The sequence below is a fragment of the Drosophila hydei genome, unplaced genomic scaffold, assembly GCF_003285905.1.
Source record: "Drosophila hydei strain 15085-1641.00,03,60 unplaced genomic scaffold, DhydRS2 tig00008119-arrow-pilon, whole genome shotgun sequence".
NCBI lineage: Eukaryota > Metazoa > Arthropoda > Insecta > Diptera > Drosophilidae > Drosophila > Drosophila hydei.
The window spans coordinates 7,782,052-7,801,049 of record NW_022045830.1 but is presented as its reverse complement, the minus strand read 5'-3'; the positions used below and the strand labels follow the sequence as shown (position 1 = coordinate 7,801,049).

The following is an 18,998-nucleotide window of genomic DNA, read 5'->3' as shown; positions in this document are numbered from 1 at the left end:
AGCGTAGGAAATCTTAGCAAAAAAATTGAATTTGAAAGCGTGAAAAAATGCTAAATATCGCATAGAAAAGTTAAGTTCTAAATAGGCATAGAATTTGTTTAATTTTGATTTTATAGGCGCATTTACATCAAACCACTTTAAATGAGAAATGTAACAACAGTAACAACAGCAGCAGAAGCAAAAAGAATTTACATTTTTTTAGTTTATGTTTCAATACACACACACATACACACACATAAACGTACAAGGGATTACATAGTTTGAAACCGCGAATCGTATTACTAAATATACATAAATACATCATATATATATATGTATAAATATATATATATAATACACAGACCTATGTAAGCTTTAATTTAAATGAAACCAACTGACAAAATCAAAATGCAACTTGGCTTTTAAGTTCGCAAAAAAAAAAACAAAAAAAAACACAAAACTGATTTTGTTCGTAGTTGATTTGAAGGATTAAGTAATTCAATTTTCAAATATTTGAAGATTCTTTTTACTTTTCGATCTTGGTCTATGTACTACACACATATGTAAATTAACGATTACATATTAAATAGAGTTATATACATACTTTATATACTGAAATGTAAAATTATTTAGCCTAAGTAAAATACAAAACACACATACACATGATGTACCCACAAATACATACAAGAAAACTGTTACGCTTTAAATATAAATCATTTAACGCCCCGAGATACACGCCCACCTCCACACACACACACTCACACACTAACACGCACACATACACATACGTAGACATACATACATTGACATCGACTTACCCATCCATTGTAATATTTCATTTGTCATCTTTGAAAGTATTAAATGAGAGAAACCGTTTAATAAAAACAAAATATGAATACATCAAATTATATAAATTATGTATGCATCATGCATTCAATTTACATCATGCCTAGGCATCGCACATTGAGGATCTTCGCTATGGACGTGTACAAGAAGGGAACCACTCGTACTTTAAACTTAGTAGACAAAACTGTAATATAAATACATGCATATATATATATATATGTATATATATATATATATATATATATATATATATATATATATATCTATATATATATATGTATACATAAATATATACAATTATATTAAACACGTGTATATTAATCCTCTCTCTTTCTATCTATCTCTATATCTTTATATGTACTGTTTTGATTTGATTGATCTTTGGCATTAATTTAATTTAACTTAATTTAGTTAACTTTAGTTGGCAACTAGTTTACAAATATATATTCAAATATATATATATATATATATATACAAATAAATACTTTTTTCGCTGTGCAAGTAACACGAACAAAATTCTTTGCGAAGCTAAAAAACAATGTATTCTTTTAAATATAAACTTAATTATATTATTTACGTTTTGTATTCAAACGAACCTTTTATATATATATATATATATATATCTTAACGTATACATGGAGATGTATTTGTTAAGAGAAGATAGAATCAGCCCATCCATTCAAAAACACCTCCACGTTTCAACTCGGCCAAAAACAAGGATTGGTTCAAAAAGTTTTTGAATTTTATTTTTATTTGGTTCGAGGTTCAAATCATTTTTTTGTAGTTTACATGCATTTTTGTGATCTAATTTGTGTAATTATTATAAACGAAAAAATATTAAACAAAAAAAGAAATATATATATTATAAGCCTAAGAAAATAAAAATAGAAAAAAAAATAAAAATATTGATTTTATGGCAACTGCAACTCAGTGTTTTATACGAAAATTTCTGGCAAAAAAATCGCAGTTTTTGTTTATGAATTTGAATATCTGTCTTTACCATCCAACCAATCTATGTATAAAGAAAACTATTGCTGTTGGGTTTGGAATAATTCGAAGTTGTGTTTGATTTAAGCTTTCAATCAAAATAAGAATTCCTTATCATACCGTATGGTATGTGTTAGATCTATTTGATTTGTGTTTCAAATATTTTATGTAAATGAAAAAAAATCGTTTGATTTTTTGTTGACAATTGAACATTTGCTTTAGTTTTCAGTTGGGCGTCTCATGTCGGAGCGTTTCGTAGCAAGCTTTTGCAGACTGTCAGAACGAGCTGGCGAGACAAAATAAATCAAACAACACAACTTTCTGACTATAATCCAGTTCCTTCGTCTAAACACATACACGCATAGTTCCAATTCAAAAAAACAGTAAAGCCGCGTTATAGCGATCAATCAAGGTTTTGCCTTTCTTCGTTTTGTGGTCGGCCAGCTTAAATTTTGGAATTGCAATTGAAATTTTTGCTTATTAAATTTTTCATTAAAAAGAAAAACAAAAAAACAAAGCAGAACGTTATAGCCAAACAGGACAGCCAATTCCGCAGCGAATTTGGTCTGCTTTGGCCAAAGAGCCCACCCAACCAAAGCAAACCAAGCCAAGCAAAGCCACGCCACGCCACGCCAAACCAATCCAAAGCAAACCAAACCAAACCAAGCTAAACAGAAAAGAAATCAAAAAGAAACCAGTTGGTTAAGGTCACGGATTGATAGATATATACAGTAAACAGTTTATGACGATATTGTATTTTGTTGCCCAGTAGGCAAGGTGTTTAATGATTACAAATGCCTACCTGTTAAAGTAGTCGTAACAAAACTAAATATTTTATATATTTATAATCTTCGGCGAATTGGAGGACAGACACGGACGTGGTAAGTGCCGATCCTAACTTTTCAGAATTCTTAGCCTTGCCTTTTGTCGATTACTAACGAAGCCTTAACTTTCCATGGCGCAGCTATTAATGTTATATTTTTTATGTCTGGAAATACGAGGGAACACTAGGATTATAAAAAACGCATTCTTCTAAACTGTGCAATATCGCAAGCAAGAAATTAACTACAGTAAGTAACGGTCTTATTGTTTTTTACCAAATATATATTTACATGTTTCCAATCTTAAGATACGCTTATGAGCTAATTAATCTTAAGCCTAGGTATAATAAATAGATTGCAGCATACTAAGGCTCCTGCGCCCGCTATAACTCTGTAGTCTCCAGTTTACGCGCTAAGATTTGAGCATTATTCGTTAGTTTGTCGATTTGGTTGTACAAATTGAAATGCCGATTCAGGTCATTCGTATTGTTAAACAATTTGGCAGTACCCTTGAGGGTTTCGCGTAGGTCCTGTGTGCCAATGGCCAGAAAATTATCATCCAAAGAGTCCTGGCCGCCAACGCTGTAAGCAAAGTTGAGTCAGTTTTAAGATCTGTCTATACAGAGTTCTTATTATTTGGCTAACCTTAGATTTTCCTCGGTCTTGAACCATTCGTTCTCGTATCCCTTCAGCCAAATGGGATTAGAGCCTTGCACGCTATGCTTGTTGGTATTGGGCACGCGTGTCGCTGGCTCAGGGGGATGCTGCAGCGATGTGGAAGAGTGTCCACCTGGTGGTAGTTTAAAAGGATTAGCAGTCGGCGGGATTGTGTTCTTGTTTAGCTTACGAAATATGTTGACTTTGGCAGCGCGCAGCTGTCTTTTGTAGCCCTTGCGCTGCGAGGCGCACAGCGCCAGTGTGACGACCAGGAGTGAGGCCAGGAACAGATTTGTGAACACCAGCCAGACGAACATGGCACCTCGGGTCGGGCTGGCCATGAGCAGTTGCGCCTCGGCGGGCTGCGTGTCCAATACATTGAGATCCTTGAACAGATCGTCCAGACTCTCGATGTGCGTGTCTATCAGCTTGAGCACCTCCGATACTTCGTATATGGAGTTATCCTCGCGCTCGACTAAATGCATATATAGATCCGTCTTCGTCTTGTCCACCGAACCATCCTTGTTTTCATGCACTTTGATCTCATCGATGTTGACAATGGATTCGGTCACGTTGCCCAGCGTGCTATCAAGTGAAGGTTAGTAAGGAAAGTTAGGGAAGGATAAAGATACTTACTCTCTGAATGTATCGATTCTGGAGCGCAGCTCGTCCGGCTGCAGTCGAAAGACAATCCGCACCTTCTGATCCTCCCGCAGCAGATAGATAAAGACATGCGCCACATCTCGCATGCCCAGCGTATCGTTCGCCAGCACCATAAAGTCAAAGTAGCCCTTCATGCCTTTCTGTGGATCGAAGTTAAGCTGCACTTCGCCAGTGTTGCGATCGATGAGGAAGGGTGCCTTGCGCACGTTCTCGAGGCCTTCGGATAAGGTTTGCCTTATGTCGCCCACCTGATAGTAGGCGATTTTCGCATTCTCACCCTCGTCCGGGTCAAAGGCTTCCACGCGCATGAAACTCTGGCCGAAGTCAGCGCTGGTCGTGATGCCACCGGTGAAGATCTTCGAGCGAAACTTTGGCGGATTGTCATTGATGTCCAGCACACGCACCCGCACACACACAACGGTGCTGTCCACTTTCTCAGCACTGTTGGCATCCACATAGCTATCGTAGGATAGCAGCGCCTCCGGCTCGGCGGATGTGGACATTTCGTACTCCAGGCTAATGCCGCGCAAATGGCGCGAGTGCTTGAAGCGATCATAGTTCAACTGGTTCTGCCCGCTATTCACTTTGTTTTCAATCTCAAGTCCTCGGCCATGCTGCTCCAGCGTGTCATTGGCACAGTTCTCTGTGGCTTTTATATACAACGTAAAGTTGGCAATCAGCTCTCGATCCAATTCGCGCTCTACAGTCAGCACATGGCTCTCCGGATTCAGGCGGAAGTAGCCTGCCTCATTGCCACGCAGTATGAAGTAGCAAACCTGGGTGGGCGACTCTTCCGGATCATCCAGTTCCATTTCATCCTTATCTATGGTATCCGGCAGCTTGATGCGCTCTGCGCCTGGATCAGAGTGTTCCGTAAAGTTCACCGAGATCTCGTTCACAATAAACTGCGGCTCGTAGTCGTTCACGTTGCGCACGTAGATGGTGAGATCCAGATCTGTGCTCAGGGAGGTGGGCAAGCCTTGATCGTAGGCCTCGATTCTAATCTGAATGGAAGAATTTGGAATGTTTAGATTTGAGATTGTTAAAAACTAATCCAGACTGACCTCATGCATCTTCTGCTTGTTCCGATTCAAGCGCTCCTTGAGCAACAGTTCGCCCGTGTTAGCTCTCAGCTCGAACAGCTTGTAGCTGCCTAGAGGATCGGGCTTCAGGCGATAGCGCACCAGCGCATTCTGCCCAATGTCCGCATCACTTGCATACGCCTGCAGTATCATGGTGCCGACGGTAGCATTTTCGGGTATGCGGATCGTGGTGTTGTGCAAGGGCCTCACAAACACAGGTGCATTGTCGTTGAAGTCCGAAACGCAGATGTCCAGTGTATTCAATACCAGATTTGCAGGCACGCCCAAATCCCTTGTCTTGATGGTCAGAGTGTAGTTGCCAAATTTATTGCGCAGTGTTTTACTGGCATAGATCTGAGCGTTCCACGGGTCCAGTTGCCTAAGCTCGAACAGACCCTCTCTGTTGCCCTTGCCGATGGCGAACTCCAGCCGTCCGTTTGGTGTGGCTGGATCGTCGGCATCCTTGCCCACAATGCTGGCAATACTTTCATGCAGCTCATGATATTCGGTGATCAGAATGCAGCTGCTGGGCACACTGATCTCAGGTGCGTTATCATTTTCATCCAATATGTTTATGCTGGCAATAAAGTTTCATTATTAGATAGAATGGGTACGAGTCCTTAAGCTCCCCTAAGTTCACTTACAACACTTGCTTGAATGCATTCCGACTCTCGCCGGCTAAGAAGCCAAACTGATAGTTGTCCCAGGCCTCGATCACTAGATTGTACGAATCCTTCGTCTCGCGATCGAGCTTATCGGCCACGCTTAAGACGCCCGTATCAGCATCTATAGTAAACTTGCCCTGCGAACTGATGCGATCCATGAGAAATGTGATCTTGCCAAAGTCGCCCGCATCGGCATCGGCCGCCTGCACGGTGGCCACTCGAGTGCCTGGGGCAGCGCTCTCACTGATCGTATAGTTCTTGCTGCCACCTATGAAGTAGGGATTATTGTCGTTCTCATCCAGGACGCTGACAAAGACATCCACCAGAGCCGATCTGGGCGGCAGGCCCGCATCAGTCGCTCGCACGCTGAAGTTGAGCCACTGATGCTGCTCGTGATCGATTTTGCTGGCCACCACAATCTCGCCCGTCTGTGCGTCCAAGTGGACCAGACTACGATAGATGGGATTGCCCTCCAGGGCGTAGCTGATCGTACGATTCTTGTCCACATCATAGGCCAGCACAGTGGCAATCAGGACGCCATTGATGCTGTTCTCGGTGATCGTTTGCCTATAGAACGGCTGCCTGAACTTGGGATTATTATCGTTTTCGTCCTGTATTTGAATTGCTAGGAAAGCTGAGGATTGGGATTGTTAAATTGTATTGTTTGGACTCAAGATTGATGTACATACTTTCCACAATCTGCTTGCCCTTGGCAGCTGCCAAATCCTCAACAGTTATGGCCAGCTTGATGTGCTCCACTTTCTCGCGATCCAATAACTTGATGACCTTCAAATAGCCCTGTATAGCATCTAGATCGAAAGCTCCCAGATAATCATATTCACTTATCTTCACCAGGGCGCCCTCCTCGTTGCGTGCCTCGGAATGCGCCGCGTTTAGCTTGTAGCGCAAAATGGGATTCTGGTCGGGATCTGTAGCTTTTATTTGATAGACTAAGGTGCCCACGGGTGTGTTTTCCACTATCTTCAGTGCAGGCAAGTCCTGCAGCATGGGGGGCTTATTGTTTACATCCTTGATGCTAATGTTAACCGTTGCCGTGTTCATCATCTGAGAGTTGCCCAGGCCACCGTCCAATGCAAGCTAAGGGAGCAAAGACTTCAATAATCTCAGCGAGCATTGGATTGTTTTCTTTTTCAAAGCTTACCACATTCAGGGTATAGATCAGACGCTTGCTTTCGGTCAGATCTGGATCCAGGTTGGCCCCTTGAGCCACGGTTATGACACCCGTCTCCGAGTTTATGATAAACTTGTCACTGGCGCCCGTTTGTATGCGATAAACGATCGCATTGTTGGGCGAGGAGCCATCGCGATCGATGGCCAGCACCTGAAGCACCGAGCTGCCACCTGGAAGATCCTCGGGCACGGTCTTAGAATAGAAGCTCTTCTGAAAGATGGGCGGATTGTCGTTGACGTCCTGCAAATAGATAAGAACGGGCACAACAGTGGACAGCATTGGTATGCCCGAGTCCCGGGCGCGTACGAGCAGATCGATCTCTCGCATATCCGCATTGGTCGGGCGCACAGCGTGTCGATGGCTCTCCACCAGTTCCTCATAGTCAAAATGATGTAGGGGCCGTATCAAACCGCTCTCCGGATCAATAGTGAAGTTCATGCGGTAGAGTCCTTCGACGATCTCATAGGTTATCTGGCTGTTTTCGGTGCCATTGAGATCGAGATCGCGCGCCTCCACCTGGAGCGGCGTCTCAAACTCGCCCTTGTTCTCCAAGAGCTTTGCCTCATACTGACGATGCAAAAAGATGGGCGCATTGTCGTTGACATCCTGAATGTCTAGTATGATCTGAGCAGTATTCCGATTGCCCTGACCCACATTATCGATGGCTTCGACTGTCAAATAGTGACGGGAAATGATCTCTCGATCGAAGGCAGCACTGCCCGGTGTCTTGATGGTTATTGCACCCGTTATGGGATGCAGATGTAATCTGTGAATTTCCTAGGAGTTTAGACTTTGATTTGATATGTTGTGAATGGTCTTACAGATGTGCAATGCCGCCTCTTAGATTCGTATATCGTATGCCCATAGTTCCGAAATCTCCGGAATCAACATCGATCGCTTCCACCTTGGTGATGATTGTGCCTTGATCGCTATTCTCGGGCACGCCTGCATTGTAGATCGCCTGGGTGAACTCTGGAAAATTGTCATTCTGATCACGTATAAAGATCTGTACGTGAGCCGAGCTGAAACAAAATATGATATATGAATTCTTTGAACCAAATATCTTGCCTTTAGACAACGCACCTCCAGCGTGCCGGCTCGTCGATCTCTCGCGCGAAGATGGTAAAGTTCACCTCGTCGAACTGTTCGAAGTCCAGCGACTTGGAATTCTTAACGCGTAACATGAAGTTCGCCTCATTAACCGCCAGCTCGGGCACGATCTCGAAGAGATCGTTGGGCGGATCCAGAAATAAACGAAACGTGCCGTTTTTGCCCTCATCGTGATCGTAGACGAAGTTCTGCACCTCGCCATCGATAAAGTTGAGCGGCGTATTGGTCTGGGCATTCTCGTTGACCTCACAGCGATAGATGACCTCGCCAAAGGTGGGTATCTCGTCGTTGACATCGGTCACGATGATGGTCACCTCGGTGCGTACCGTTGCTGCCTCTAGCTGAACTTCGTCGGCTGTTTTGGACAGCTCCGTTGCGCTGATCCGCAATATGTGAGCGCCGTTGACATGATCGCTCTCCTCCTCGCGATCCAGCACAGCCAGAGTGTAGACCACACCCGTATGCGCATCGATATCGAACAGATCATTGCCATCCAGTGTGTAGGCGATGGGATTGTTAATGCCACGATCGCCATCGATGGCACGTACGCGCAGCACCTTTGTGCCCACGGGCGCATCCTCGGCGATACGTGCCACAGCCTGGACTTCCACAAACTCGGGTGGCTGGTCCTCAATGTCTTTGACCTTGACCAAAATGGCCGCCGTGCCGGTATTAACCGGGCCCTGGTTGGCGCGATCAATGGCCAAGATGCGCAGCTGATACAAACTCTTCTTCTCATAGTCCAGCTCACGTTGCAGTCTCAATATGCCCTTGCCCTGATGCGTGGCAATGCTAAATATGTCATTGTCGCCGTCCAGCTCCTGCAGATAGTAGACCACCTGGCCGTAGGCACCCTCATCGGCATCGGTGGCCTCCAGGGTGCTGATCACGCCCGGGGCACTGCCCTCGGGTATTTCGATGGCATTCGGATAGGGCAGGAAGATGGGTGCATTGTCGTTGATGTCCTCGACCAGCAGCAGAAAGCTTTGCGTCACGTAATTGTGATCGTTGTAGTGGCTGTCCGTCAGGGTGAGCACTATGGCATATTCGTCCTGCGTCTCGCGATCCAGCTCCTTGGCCAGAAAGACCTTCGCCTCGTTGCCGCCCGTGTTCTCGATGCGTATGATCTCGCTGTCGTGCGAGTTGCGCTTGCCAAAGAACAACGGATCGTTGTCCGGATCGTAGCCTTTGAGCGTGTATATGTGACTGCCCACCCTGGTCTCGGGACTCTCCTTCAGTCGCAGCACAATCTCCGACTGCCCATCGATGGCAAAGCGCGGCGGTCGATTCGCAGCCGCCAAACCAATTAATACTGCGAGTATTGCGAATAGGATGTGACTCGAGCTACAGCCCTGGACTTTTAAACGCACCTTCTTATAGTCTATGCTGGCAATTGCCTTGGACTGTTTTGCTTTGTACATTATTATGTTGCGAGCACCTGAAGCCAACTGCTGTCGACAGCTGCTACATGACAGGTCGCACTCGACCATATTAGACAACGGGCACCTAGAAAATAGACGGAGTGTTACAACAACAACGCGAGTGTTAACCCATATTTATCTAACCCAAAATGACATTAAAAAATGTGTACAAAAATTGTGCTCTGTGCCTTATGACCTTAAAAGAGTTTCGCTTGAGATATTTCGAGTACGTAAACCTAATAAGAAATTTACAAATGAGTGCGACTAAAGACAATGCCAGCAACTGGAGCGACAGCTTGGAGCGGTATATCTGAAATTCTGGAAGTACGGCTAGCTGCTTTCTTCTTCGATTGCTGTTGTCCATTCTGGTTCTGGTTCTGCTTCTGCTGCTGCTTCTGGTTGCAAGTTGCAACACAACACAACACAACACAAATGCCCAGAAAGCTTAGTCGTACAAAACGTTGCTCAATGCTACTGGCCACACACACGCACACACTCACACTCGCACTCTCACACACTCACTCACACACTCACACTCTTCTGTGGCTTCCAGATGGTAGAGCACGTTCTGGTCTCTGTGGGCTGCGTGAGAAGTCGCTGCACAAAAAAAGATCTTGCGAAAGTTTTATGGGCAAATTAATTAAGCGTCGAAATTTGTTTTCTTTCATTGACTTCTTCTTTCTTTTGGCATTAGCCCGGAATTCCGCTTAGGAAAATTTCATTTGCTTTTGAGTTTAATGACCGTTACGTTTTTGTAAATTACTTGGCCATTATTAATTGTACTTGGCTTCTATGTATTGCTAGCCAATTAATTGCATATCTGGTAAGTCTAAGTGAAAACTGCAAATTATAAACTTAATATAAAGACCTACATCGGTAGCTGGTGGATGGACTAAGTGGACTTAAAGATACCACTCGGCTTAGCCCATCTATAGCATAATAAAATAACTTCTTTAAGATATGTCTATATAAACATTGATGTTGGATCTATGATCGGGTCTATGAATGTACGGGTCTAACTTCTGTATATTGCAGGGTATCTGCTAGTTAAGCATGTTCACTTCATTTCTTAGCCAAATTTCAATTTGCTCATCTTGTTGGCTTAGCTTTGTGTGGTTTTTGCAGTTGTATCTGATCGGATTGTGGTGCGTGTGAAAATGTATCTCGACTGTGTGATGCATCCATCTGTCATAGCATCGTGTGCTCAGCATCGTTGCTGTCAGCTAGTTTGTTTGCTTATTAATGCCAGGCATTGCCATTGTCTAAGTTGTGTTGAACTCGCTCTATGCTTATTTAAAGCAGAGCACTTGCCACGCCTCTGGTTGAGGCAGTTCATTGAATTCACAATTACATTTCATAATTTGTGAAGCAATTTGTGGGCAACAAGTTAAGCGTTTTGCCCGCCAGTTGTAATATATCGATGCAATTACAATATGCAGACACAGGGTAGATATAGATACAGATTAATCTGGTGACATATGTGTGGACATAGATAAATCTGGTTATAGATGCATTTGGAGATATAGGTAAAGGTTTATATGCAGGTATAGATATAGATACATTTGGAGATATAGATAAAGATGTATCTGCAGGTATAGATATAGATATATTTTTAGACATAGATAATTTGGACATATAGATACTTTGGATATATGGATAGATGCATTTAAAGATACATCTGCAGATATAGATATAGATACATCTGCAGATACAGACTTAGATACATCTGTAGATGTATAGATAGATACATTTGAAGCTATAGATGTATATGCCTATATGAAGACATATATAAAAGTATGGAGATATAAATAAGTATACTTATATTAAAAGATACAGATGCATACAAATATATAGCTACAGATACAGATACAGCTGCAGATTCAGATACAGTCATATACTCATACACACAGATACTCAGAGAGATATAAGTGCTGAAGCTCTTGCCGCAACATTTGCAGCTCATTAGCAATTGCGTGTTACATCAACCTCTTGGAAAGCCATATCTATCTTGTGTTGGAAAATCATAGACAAGGTCGTTTATGAATTTCAAATGCTAGTCAAAGCCGTCTCGGGGCGAATATTTTATTTAAAATGATTTCATTTGCGTCTGGAATAATGGCTGATTTCGCTTTCAACCGTCGCATGCAACATTTTCTTTTTTTTAATGTTTTTCCAAAAACAATTTTCCTTACTGGTATTTAGAGGCTGCTTAAGGTAATTATGTTTGTGTGTGTGTGTATATTTATGGCTAGCGCTTTTATATAAAGTACGGCAATTGGGTTGTTTGGTCAGTGGCTCGAACGGGTGGTTGCTGGCAGCCACAGATTTATGATAGATGTATGCCTGTATAGACGTATAGTATGTACATCTATAATTTCATGCTGCAATGATTACGACTGCGGCTAATAACAGCCAAATATGTTGGCTATTTGGGTTATGAAATGTGAAGCTGTCGATATTCTAGTTGTCCTATAAACAGATTATTTTCTTTTGTGAATATTTCAAATATTTTGCTAATTATATTATATATTATATATTCTTATATTATAAGAAATTTCAGTTTCAGCTGATTCAACTATGAATTTTGTTTATATATTATAAGAAATTTTAACTTAAGCTCTTGTAACTTAATACGTGAGTTAGCCTTGATCTCAAGTCAAATAAAAACAATTTGATTTCGTTTAAATATCCTCTCATATGCCTTTTAGCAAAATTGGCCAAATTTTTCTTTCAGCTTTTTAGAAATTTGCCATTTATAATTTGTTTGCTCGTTGCCTTAGATTTCACTTGAAATAATTCCTATAGAAGTATTTTTCAGATTCTTTTTAATGCGCCGTTGACGCGGTTAAACATTTTAGAAAGTTTTAAAAATGTGCGAAGTAAAAAAAAAAACAATAAAACAAAATTAACTAGAATATTTAAGATTTCAAAGTTTGCCAAGAATTGATTTGATTCGAGTTGCAAAACGAACTAAAAGCCCTCTAAGGAGTCTAATCATCAAGGTATATGTAACTAGCCCAATTTAACTATCGTTTTGTAGGCAATAAGCTCGGCTTTATTAACACTCATTGCCTCAATTTGGGGGCTTTGATATAACTCTTGGTATTACTTTCATGGAGCCAATTATTTTAAAACTTGGCGAATTAGAGCAAATTTAGCGCAAATATATATGTATTTTATATAAAGGTATTTCCCGAAATTTATTTAAGTGAGGAAATGGCAGCGTCTTGCAGTAGTTAGTTCATATAGCATGACGACTCGACGTTGACGCGGCTTTTCCTTACAAAAACCATAAATTTGCGTGGCTCAACGTTTTTGGGTCGATTCAGCGCGAAACGTAGCTGACAAAACTTGGCTTGGCTTGGCTTTTTGGCCAGAAGGCGTCCATTTGTTAACGCTTGGCCTGTTCTGACTGCTCCAACTGCAGCTCCAATTCCATCGATCAGCGTATTAGGAAAAGTGAAATTCTGTTTTGACAACCAGTCGAGACGGCGCTAACTGTGTATCCCATAGATTCAAATGTATCTTTTCGATTTTGCGGTTTCCCATGCAACCACAATAAAATTTCAAACATAATTTGAATGCCAAGGAAATGCCAATAAACAATAATTTGGCTAACTTCCAGCTTGTTGTTTCAAGCTCAATTGACAGCGGACGGCTTTCCATGGCAAGCGCCGACAGGCTTTTGGGGATAAGCTGCTGCGACCGTGTTGTTCACACACCACACACACACACACACACACACACAACGAAAAACAGCTTCATTTAATTAATAAAAATATGCTGAGGCGTTGAAGCTGAAAGTTGAAGTCGCAGTTGGCATCTCCAGCTATGGCCATGTCTGTGTCTGCGTACTCCATGTTGCCTTCAGTTTCCGGCGCACGAGCGAGCGAGCGAGTGAGCAAACAAATGAGCTTATGGCTCGACTATTCCAATTTGAACACTTCCTCCCCCATATTAGAGCCCTTTTTGTCATGCACATCGATTCCGAAACGCGGCTCTCTTCTGACAGTCAAGTTCAACGCCAGCAGCAAAAACTATTGTTACAATATTTGTTGTTGTTGCTGACAAAACAAAAGCGTATTGCGAGCGCTGGTGGGGCAGGGGTAGGGGGCACAGTCATTGGGACTGGGAGCTGTATGCAGCTTCGTTGCGGTAGCTTGCTTTTTGAGTCATAGCCCCGGAGTCAGCCAAGAGTTCAGCTGGAGGGCCCCGCATCCGCACCGCTTTCATGGTAATGCGCATAATCGTGGCTTATGCCGGCAGCCAACGCGTAGCTAACTGAAACGTCGACGAAGCCGGTGTCGAAACAAATGCGTCAGTTACACTTCGTCTCCTTTTCTAGGCCTCCCCATTTGCATATTTCACTAATTGCTCGAATTCGCATTCGAATTCGCATTCGAACTTCGACTTTACTTAGTCTTGCTAGAGCTGGCAAGTCCTTGGCTGTAATAATCGACCTTCTCGTAAGTCTAGCCTCTACTTTTGTGTTTACAGCAGAGCGTTTATTGCACTATTCGAATATCAGCACAAAATGGAATTCAATAAAACTAATCCATTACACTATGAGTGATCTTCCAAGCTTTACTATCGAATTCGCATTCGAACTTCGACTTAGATTAGTTTTGCTAGAGGTGGTAAGTCCTTGGTTTTAATCATCGGCTTTCTCTAAGTCTTGACTTGTGCTTAGAGATGAGCGTTTGTTGAACTACTTAATGGACTTCGCATAACTTCTATATTTTATTTATTCTTATGCTGAACTGGTGGATCCTGCATTCAACCTAGGTCTAAATTAATATATGTTTCTTTCCTCGACTTAAGGAATACCTGCTCGGTGTTCTCATTTGTACATCACTTCCTCGCGTTGGGCAGTAGCTCATCAAAACTTACCCTCTGTTCTCGTGTGGAATATCAAGTATCCTTCGTTGCAATGCGAAACCCAGTTGACGTTTGTTTTAATTACATTACAGCCCTGTGTCCTGTGTGCTAATTTGAATTTGGTTAACGCATTTTAAAGAACCCTGCGCTAGGGCTTAAGTACAGCACACGACGTCTCTGGTAATTAGGCAGATGTCACGGGCCTCACACATACTCACACGCGCACGCAAAATAGAACACAATAAAAACGTGTCGACGAAATTGGGCAATTCACGAAGCGGAACTTTTATGGGACGTCGTCATTCAGGGAACTTGCTCAAGAAACTTCACTTTAATAGCATTTCATGACGCCACGGGAACGTGCTGAAAACAAAAAGGTTCTAAGCGATCTTCGCTTTTTATTGCCTTGCTGCACACACGAAAACACGAGCAACCCCGAATTGCACTTTCGAAAATGTTTACCGTTTATTCGAATTGCAGACTGCACGGCGCTAGTCGAAGCGTTTTGCTCAACTGTCGCTCTACGACTGACTGCAGGCCAGGCTCAAACGGTTGCGTCTGCCGGCTTGTGCTGTATGGGAATTAAAACATTGCTGTCGACGTCGTCGTTGTTGTCACCGGCAGCAAAGTGGCGTCAGCGTCGGCGTCTGCGTCGACAGCGCCAACAGCCGAACGTTACTGCTGCACTGTGCAGGCACACGAGCAATTAACGAAGCGTGAATTTCAGTGTAGTGAGCGAGCTCATTGCGTGTATGAAGTGGGCAGGGGGGTGGGTTTGTTTACAATTCGCCAATGCGGGAGAGCTCAGTGGAAGGCTGGAAAAGTTGACGGTTGGAAATTCAAAATATTTAAAACGGAAGTGCGTTGAGTTTACATAACTTTGAAGGTTAAACTACTTGATGACAATAAAATGCTGATATTTTTAGATCAACTTTGATTTATTATACAAAAACGAAAAAAATAATATATAATATAATTTTGGTTTACATCAATTTCTGTTTTCTTAGAACATGTCTCTTTTTGCACGTGGACGCGATACTAAGAAGAGACCCAGTGTGGTGGTAGCGCTGCCCCCGGTGGTAAAGAAATCAAGCAAAAGCCGTTCGTTTCATTTTCGTTATTTAGAGCTGTGCCGTGCTAAGAACTTGACACCGGTGCCAGAGATACGCTCCAATCCAAATGCAACCACACTTCTCGATTTGCTGGGTGACAAGCTGGGCGTCAGTGAGTGGCTACTGATCATCGAGGCACTGCACTATGATCTAGTGCTTCAGTCACTGGCAATACGCATGCGCCGCACCAATGGAAATAGTGAGTAGTATTTAAATAAGAGTAAGAGCTATATTTGAACTACTTTCCTATATGATGTATAGATATTGTTTTACCAATCGACACTGAAAACCGTGCACGACTTTTTCGTCAAAAGCCGGTCATCTACACGCGCTTTATTTTTAACAGTCTTGTTGATGCGATTGCCAATTGTGTTAAGCTCAACAAGAACTTGACCGTGTTGAAGCTAGAGGGTCTGCCGCTGCAGGATGGCTACATTGAGTGCATTGCCAAGGTAAGTAACTGCCCGACTAACAAACACCCTGATCAGCTTGCAATATAGACTGTCAAATAATTTGGATTCGTATGTGCAAAGCTCAAGCATAAGACCAGGCAAATAAATATGTGCTTACCGAGTTTCACATTCTATATCTAGCACTTAAAATTTGCAGGGAATGGGTGAAGGTATTGATCATTTAACATCTTTCATAAGCTATATAGGTCGAACTCGATCTATTTAACGCCAAGAAAAACTCACTCAAATCGATATTTATCGATATTACATATTTTGCTATAGATGAACAAATATAGCTTTAGTTCTTGCTGACGAACGGACAGACAGATCAAGCTAGTTAGACTTGGCTCAGTGTCCTGAATGTATATATAGCTTATAGGATCGGTTACGCCACCCTCTCTCTCGCCCTTTCTCTCTATTGCAAATATTAATTAAATATTACAACCTGTTTGCCTATGCTTACAGTCTTTGGCCTCGAATGACTGCCTCAAGGAGGTCAGCTTCCAGAAATCTTACATTGGAGACAAGGGCTGTGAGGCGGTCTGCGGTACCGTCAAATACTTGAATCACGTGGAGACATTTAATATCTCCGAGTGCAACATTGGTCCGAAGGGCGCCGAATTTGTTGCTGACATGATTAAGGTATGTTATTGGCGTTAGATTTGTGCTAGGTTAACCCAATCCTTGCAGATGCAAAAGATAACGCGTTACTCCGAAGGGTGGGAGATGTCGCTGCGATATCGCAGCGTGGACGTTGATTCGATCTCGGGTCTACGCTACATCTCCCTGGCCAACAATCCGGACCTGGGCGACAATGGACTACGCCCGATAGTCGAGGTGCTCAAGGAGGATGCCTGGGTCAAGAGTGAGTAGACAAGAGCGCAGCAGCGGCTGCATTTGTAATCGTCTCTGAATCATCCACCATACCTTAACAGCCGTTGATGTGGAGAACTGCGGCCTGACCGATTGCGGAGCGAACTTAATCCTCGAGTGCCTCGGTCTGAATAGCGCCATGACCGAGATTAATGTACGCCATAATACGGCGATTAGTAAGTTTTTGATGCGTCAGATTCGCGATCATTTTGGCAAGGAGGACGAGGAGGCGATGAAGGAGCCCAAGTACGACCTGAGCTGCATCAATGGCCTGCAGAGCCTGCCCAAGAGCCAGAAGTATAGCATCTCCCAGCTGCTCTCACACACCAAGACGCTGGAGGAGCAGTTGTCCTTGGAGCGTACGCTGCGCAAGAAGGCCGAGAAACTCAATGAGAAGCTCAATCACCAGCTGATGTCGATGGGACAAGGAGCCTCGTCACAGATGCATTCACCGCCGCCGCCGCCGCCGCAGCAGCAGGAGAAGGTGATCGAGAACACAGCTCTGCCCAAGGGCTATGTGCTCGTCAAGAATGATTATTTGCAATCCTTTAACAAGACGTAACTATCAAATACTTTTAGCCTTAGTCCAAGTATTCTCAATGCCGCTGTCCTTGCTTTTCCAGGAACTTTAAGAACGGGCCACCAATGACCAACCACGCCGGGCAGCTGGTCAATAGTGCTGTCACCAGCTCAGATTCCACGCCACGCAGCGCCAATGCTACTCTACGGAAGCAGCAGCAGCAGCAGCAACAGCAGCAGCAGCAGCATCACCACCAAATGCTGGAGGTGGCTCCCGAGGAGCTCGAGGAGGACGACGACGATGAGGAGCAGCATCAGGCTTATCAAGCAATGATCGACAATCCACAGTTGCGTCAGCAGATGCAGGTGCGCAAGGTGCGCAGCGAGATTAAATATGTTGAGGCATTTTCCAAGGACAACAGTAAGAAACGTGAATCCAAGTCGGATCACGAGTTTTCCAACGAGCGTGATGTAAGGCATGACACTTAAACTGGAAATATATATTGATAATTTATTTGTACTTTGCAGTTCAAGCTCAATCCGAATGTGCAGTTCGAGATGGACATTGGCGACAGCTGCATGGTGAATGAGCAGCAAATGGAGCGCCAGCGCTACGAGGGACAGGAAGATGAATACTATGAGGAGCAGGATATGATGCAGAAGCCGCACAGCAACGGCCAATATGAGCAAGAGTACATTGGGGATTGTGCACGCAACGATAATCGCAAGCATATTACCAAGATCAAGAAGCAGTATAGCGACATAGGCAACAGCCAGATGGCCCTGTACATGGCCGAGCTGGAGCGCAAGATTAATAGCAAGTCGAGCAAGAAACGCCATAAATCGAAGCAGCAGTCCAATGGTTCGTCTAGTGGACGTGAGGTGAAGAGCGGCGACTATATGCAGGTGGATACATATATGGCCAATATGGAGGAGTCTTCGCAGGAATCGCCAAATAATGACACTGACTCGGAGGGCGAGAAGACGGAGAGCACGACACGTGCACAGTCGGACAGTGGCAATGACAACGGTAACGGCATGCCGCCGATGAAAGTTTTCATGCGACGCACGACCCACTACGAGGAGGACGAGGAGGAACTCATTGACGATAAGGACGCTGTCGATCAGATTGTTTCGCCGCGCAGCGTCTACTTGGAGATGCAGAGGAAAAAGAATGAGAAGAATCATTAAATGCCAACTAGGATCCCGCATCGACACATACAACAAAAACTGGCAGTCTTAGAGTAGCGCCAACTGCTCGACACCATAAGGCAGACACCCAACGGAACCCCTAGGGAAACACTCAAGAGCATAGGATCAAATTTTCAGTTACGCCTGTGATCCATTGTCGCGCTTGTAGATATTGGTATATTGCACGTATTGTTGCGATCATTAGATTATTACAGATAGACATGCATATTGAGATTAATCTATTCTGCCGTTAATTGAGTAATTTAGAAAACAAAAAAAACACTGATGCCAAACACCACGATTTACGCAATTTTGTTATTAGCAGAAGAGAGTAGATCAAGCTAATGAATTGAATTCACTGCAAAGCGGCGGCAAGAACGCGCTAACAAACTCTCATTTAGCCCCCAATTGAAATTGTTAATAAATCAGTATTTGCGCCTTCCTCAAATGATTTATTGGCCTTTTGATTTTGTTTTGTTTTGTTTCCGCTACTATAGAATGTTATAATGGAATAATATTTAGTTAGTCAATACATTTTGTAGTTTTGCTA

General features: G+C 43.3%; 2 protein-coding genes across 2 annotated transcripts; one reads left to right on the top strand and one right to left on the bottom strand.

The window, feature by feature from the left end:
• Positions 1 to 2,123: 2,123 nt before the first annotated feature.
• Positions 2,124 to 18,899, top strand: LOC111595689 (protein Cep78 homolog). Its single transcript, XM_023309531.2, has 9 exons — positions 2,124 to 2,693; positions 2,777 to 2,882; positions 15,309 to 15,612; positions 15,675 to 15,865; positions 16,331 to 16,507; positions 16,556 to 16,730; positions 16,801 to 17,296; positions 17,362 to 17,728; positions 17,786 to 18,899. The coding sequence occupies exons 3-9, from the start codon at positions 15,312 to 15,314 to the stop codon at positions 18,446 to 18,448; spliced, it is 2,370 nt and encodes a 789-aa protein (XP_023165299.2). The 5' UTR covers positions 2,124 to 2,693; positions 2,777 to 2,882; positions 15,309 to 15,311; the 3' UTR covers positions 18,449 to 18,899.
• LOC111595686 (cadherin-23) lies at positions 3,017 to 9,492 on the bottom strand. The gene is made up of 10 exons (XM_023309527.2): positions 7,976 to 9,492; positions 7,714 to 7,914; positions 6,863 to 7,658; positions 6,390 to 6,798; positions 5,680 to 6,334; positions 5,018 to 5,612; positions 3,927 to 4,957; positions 3,481 to 3,875; positions 3,279 to 3,423; positions 3,017 to 3,215 (listed from the first exon to the last, which is right to left on the bottom strand). The coding sequence occupies exons 1-10, from the start codon at positions 9,490 to 9,492 to the stop codon at positions 3,017 to 3,019; spliced, it is 5,943 nt and encodes a 1,980-aa protein (XP_023165295.2).
• Positions 18,900 to 18,998: the final 99 nt, after the last annotated feature.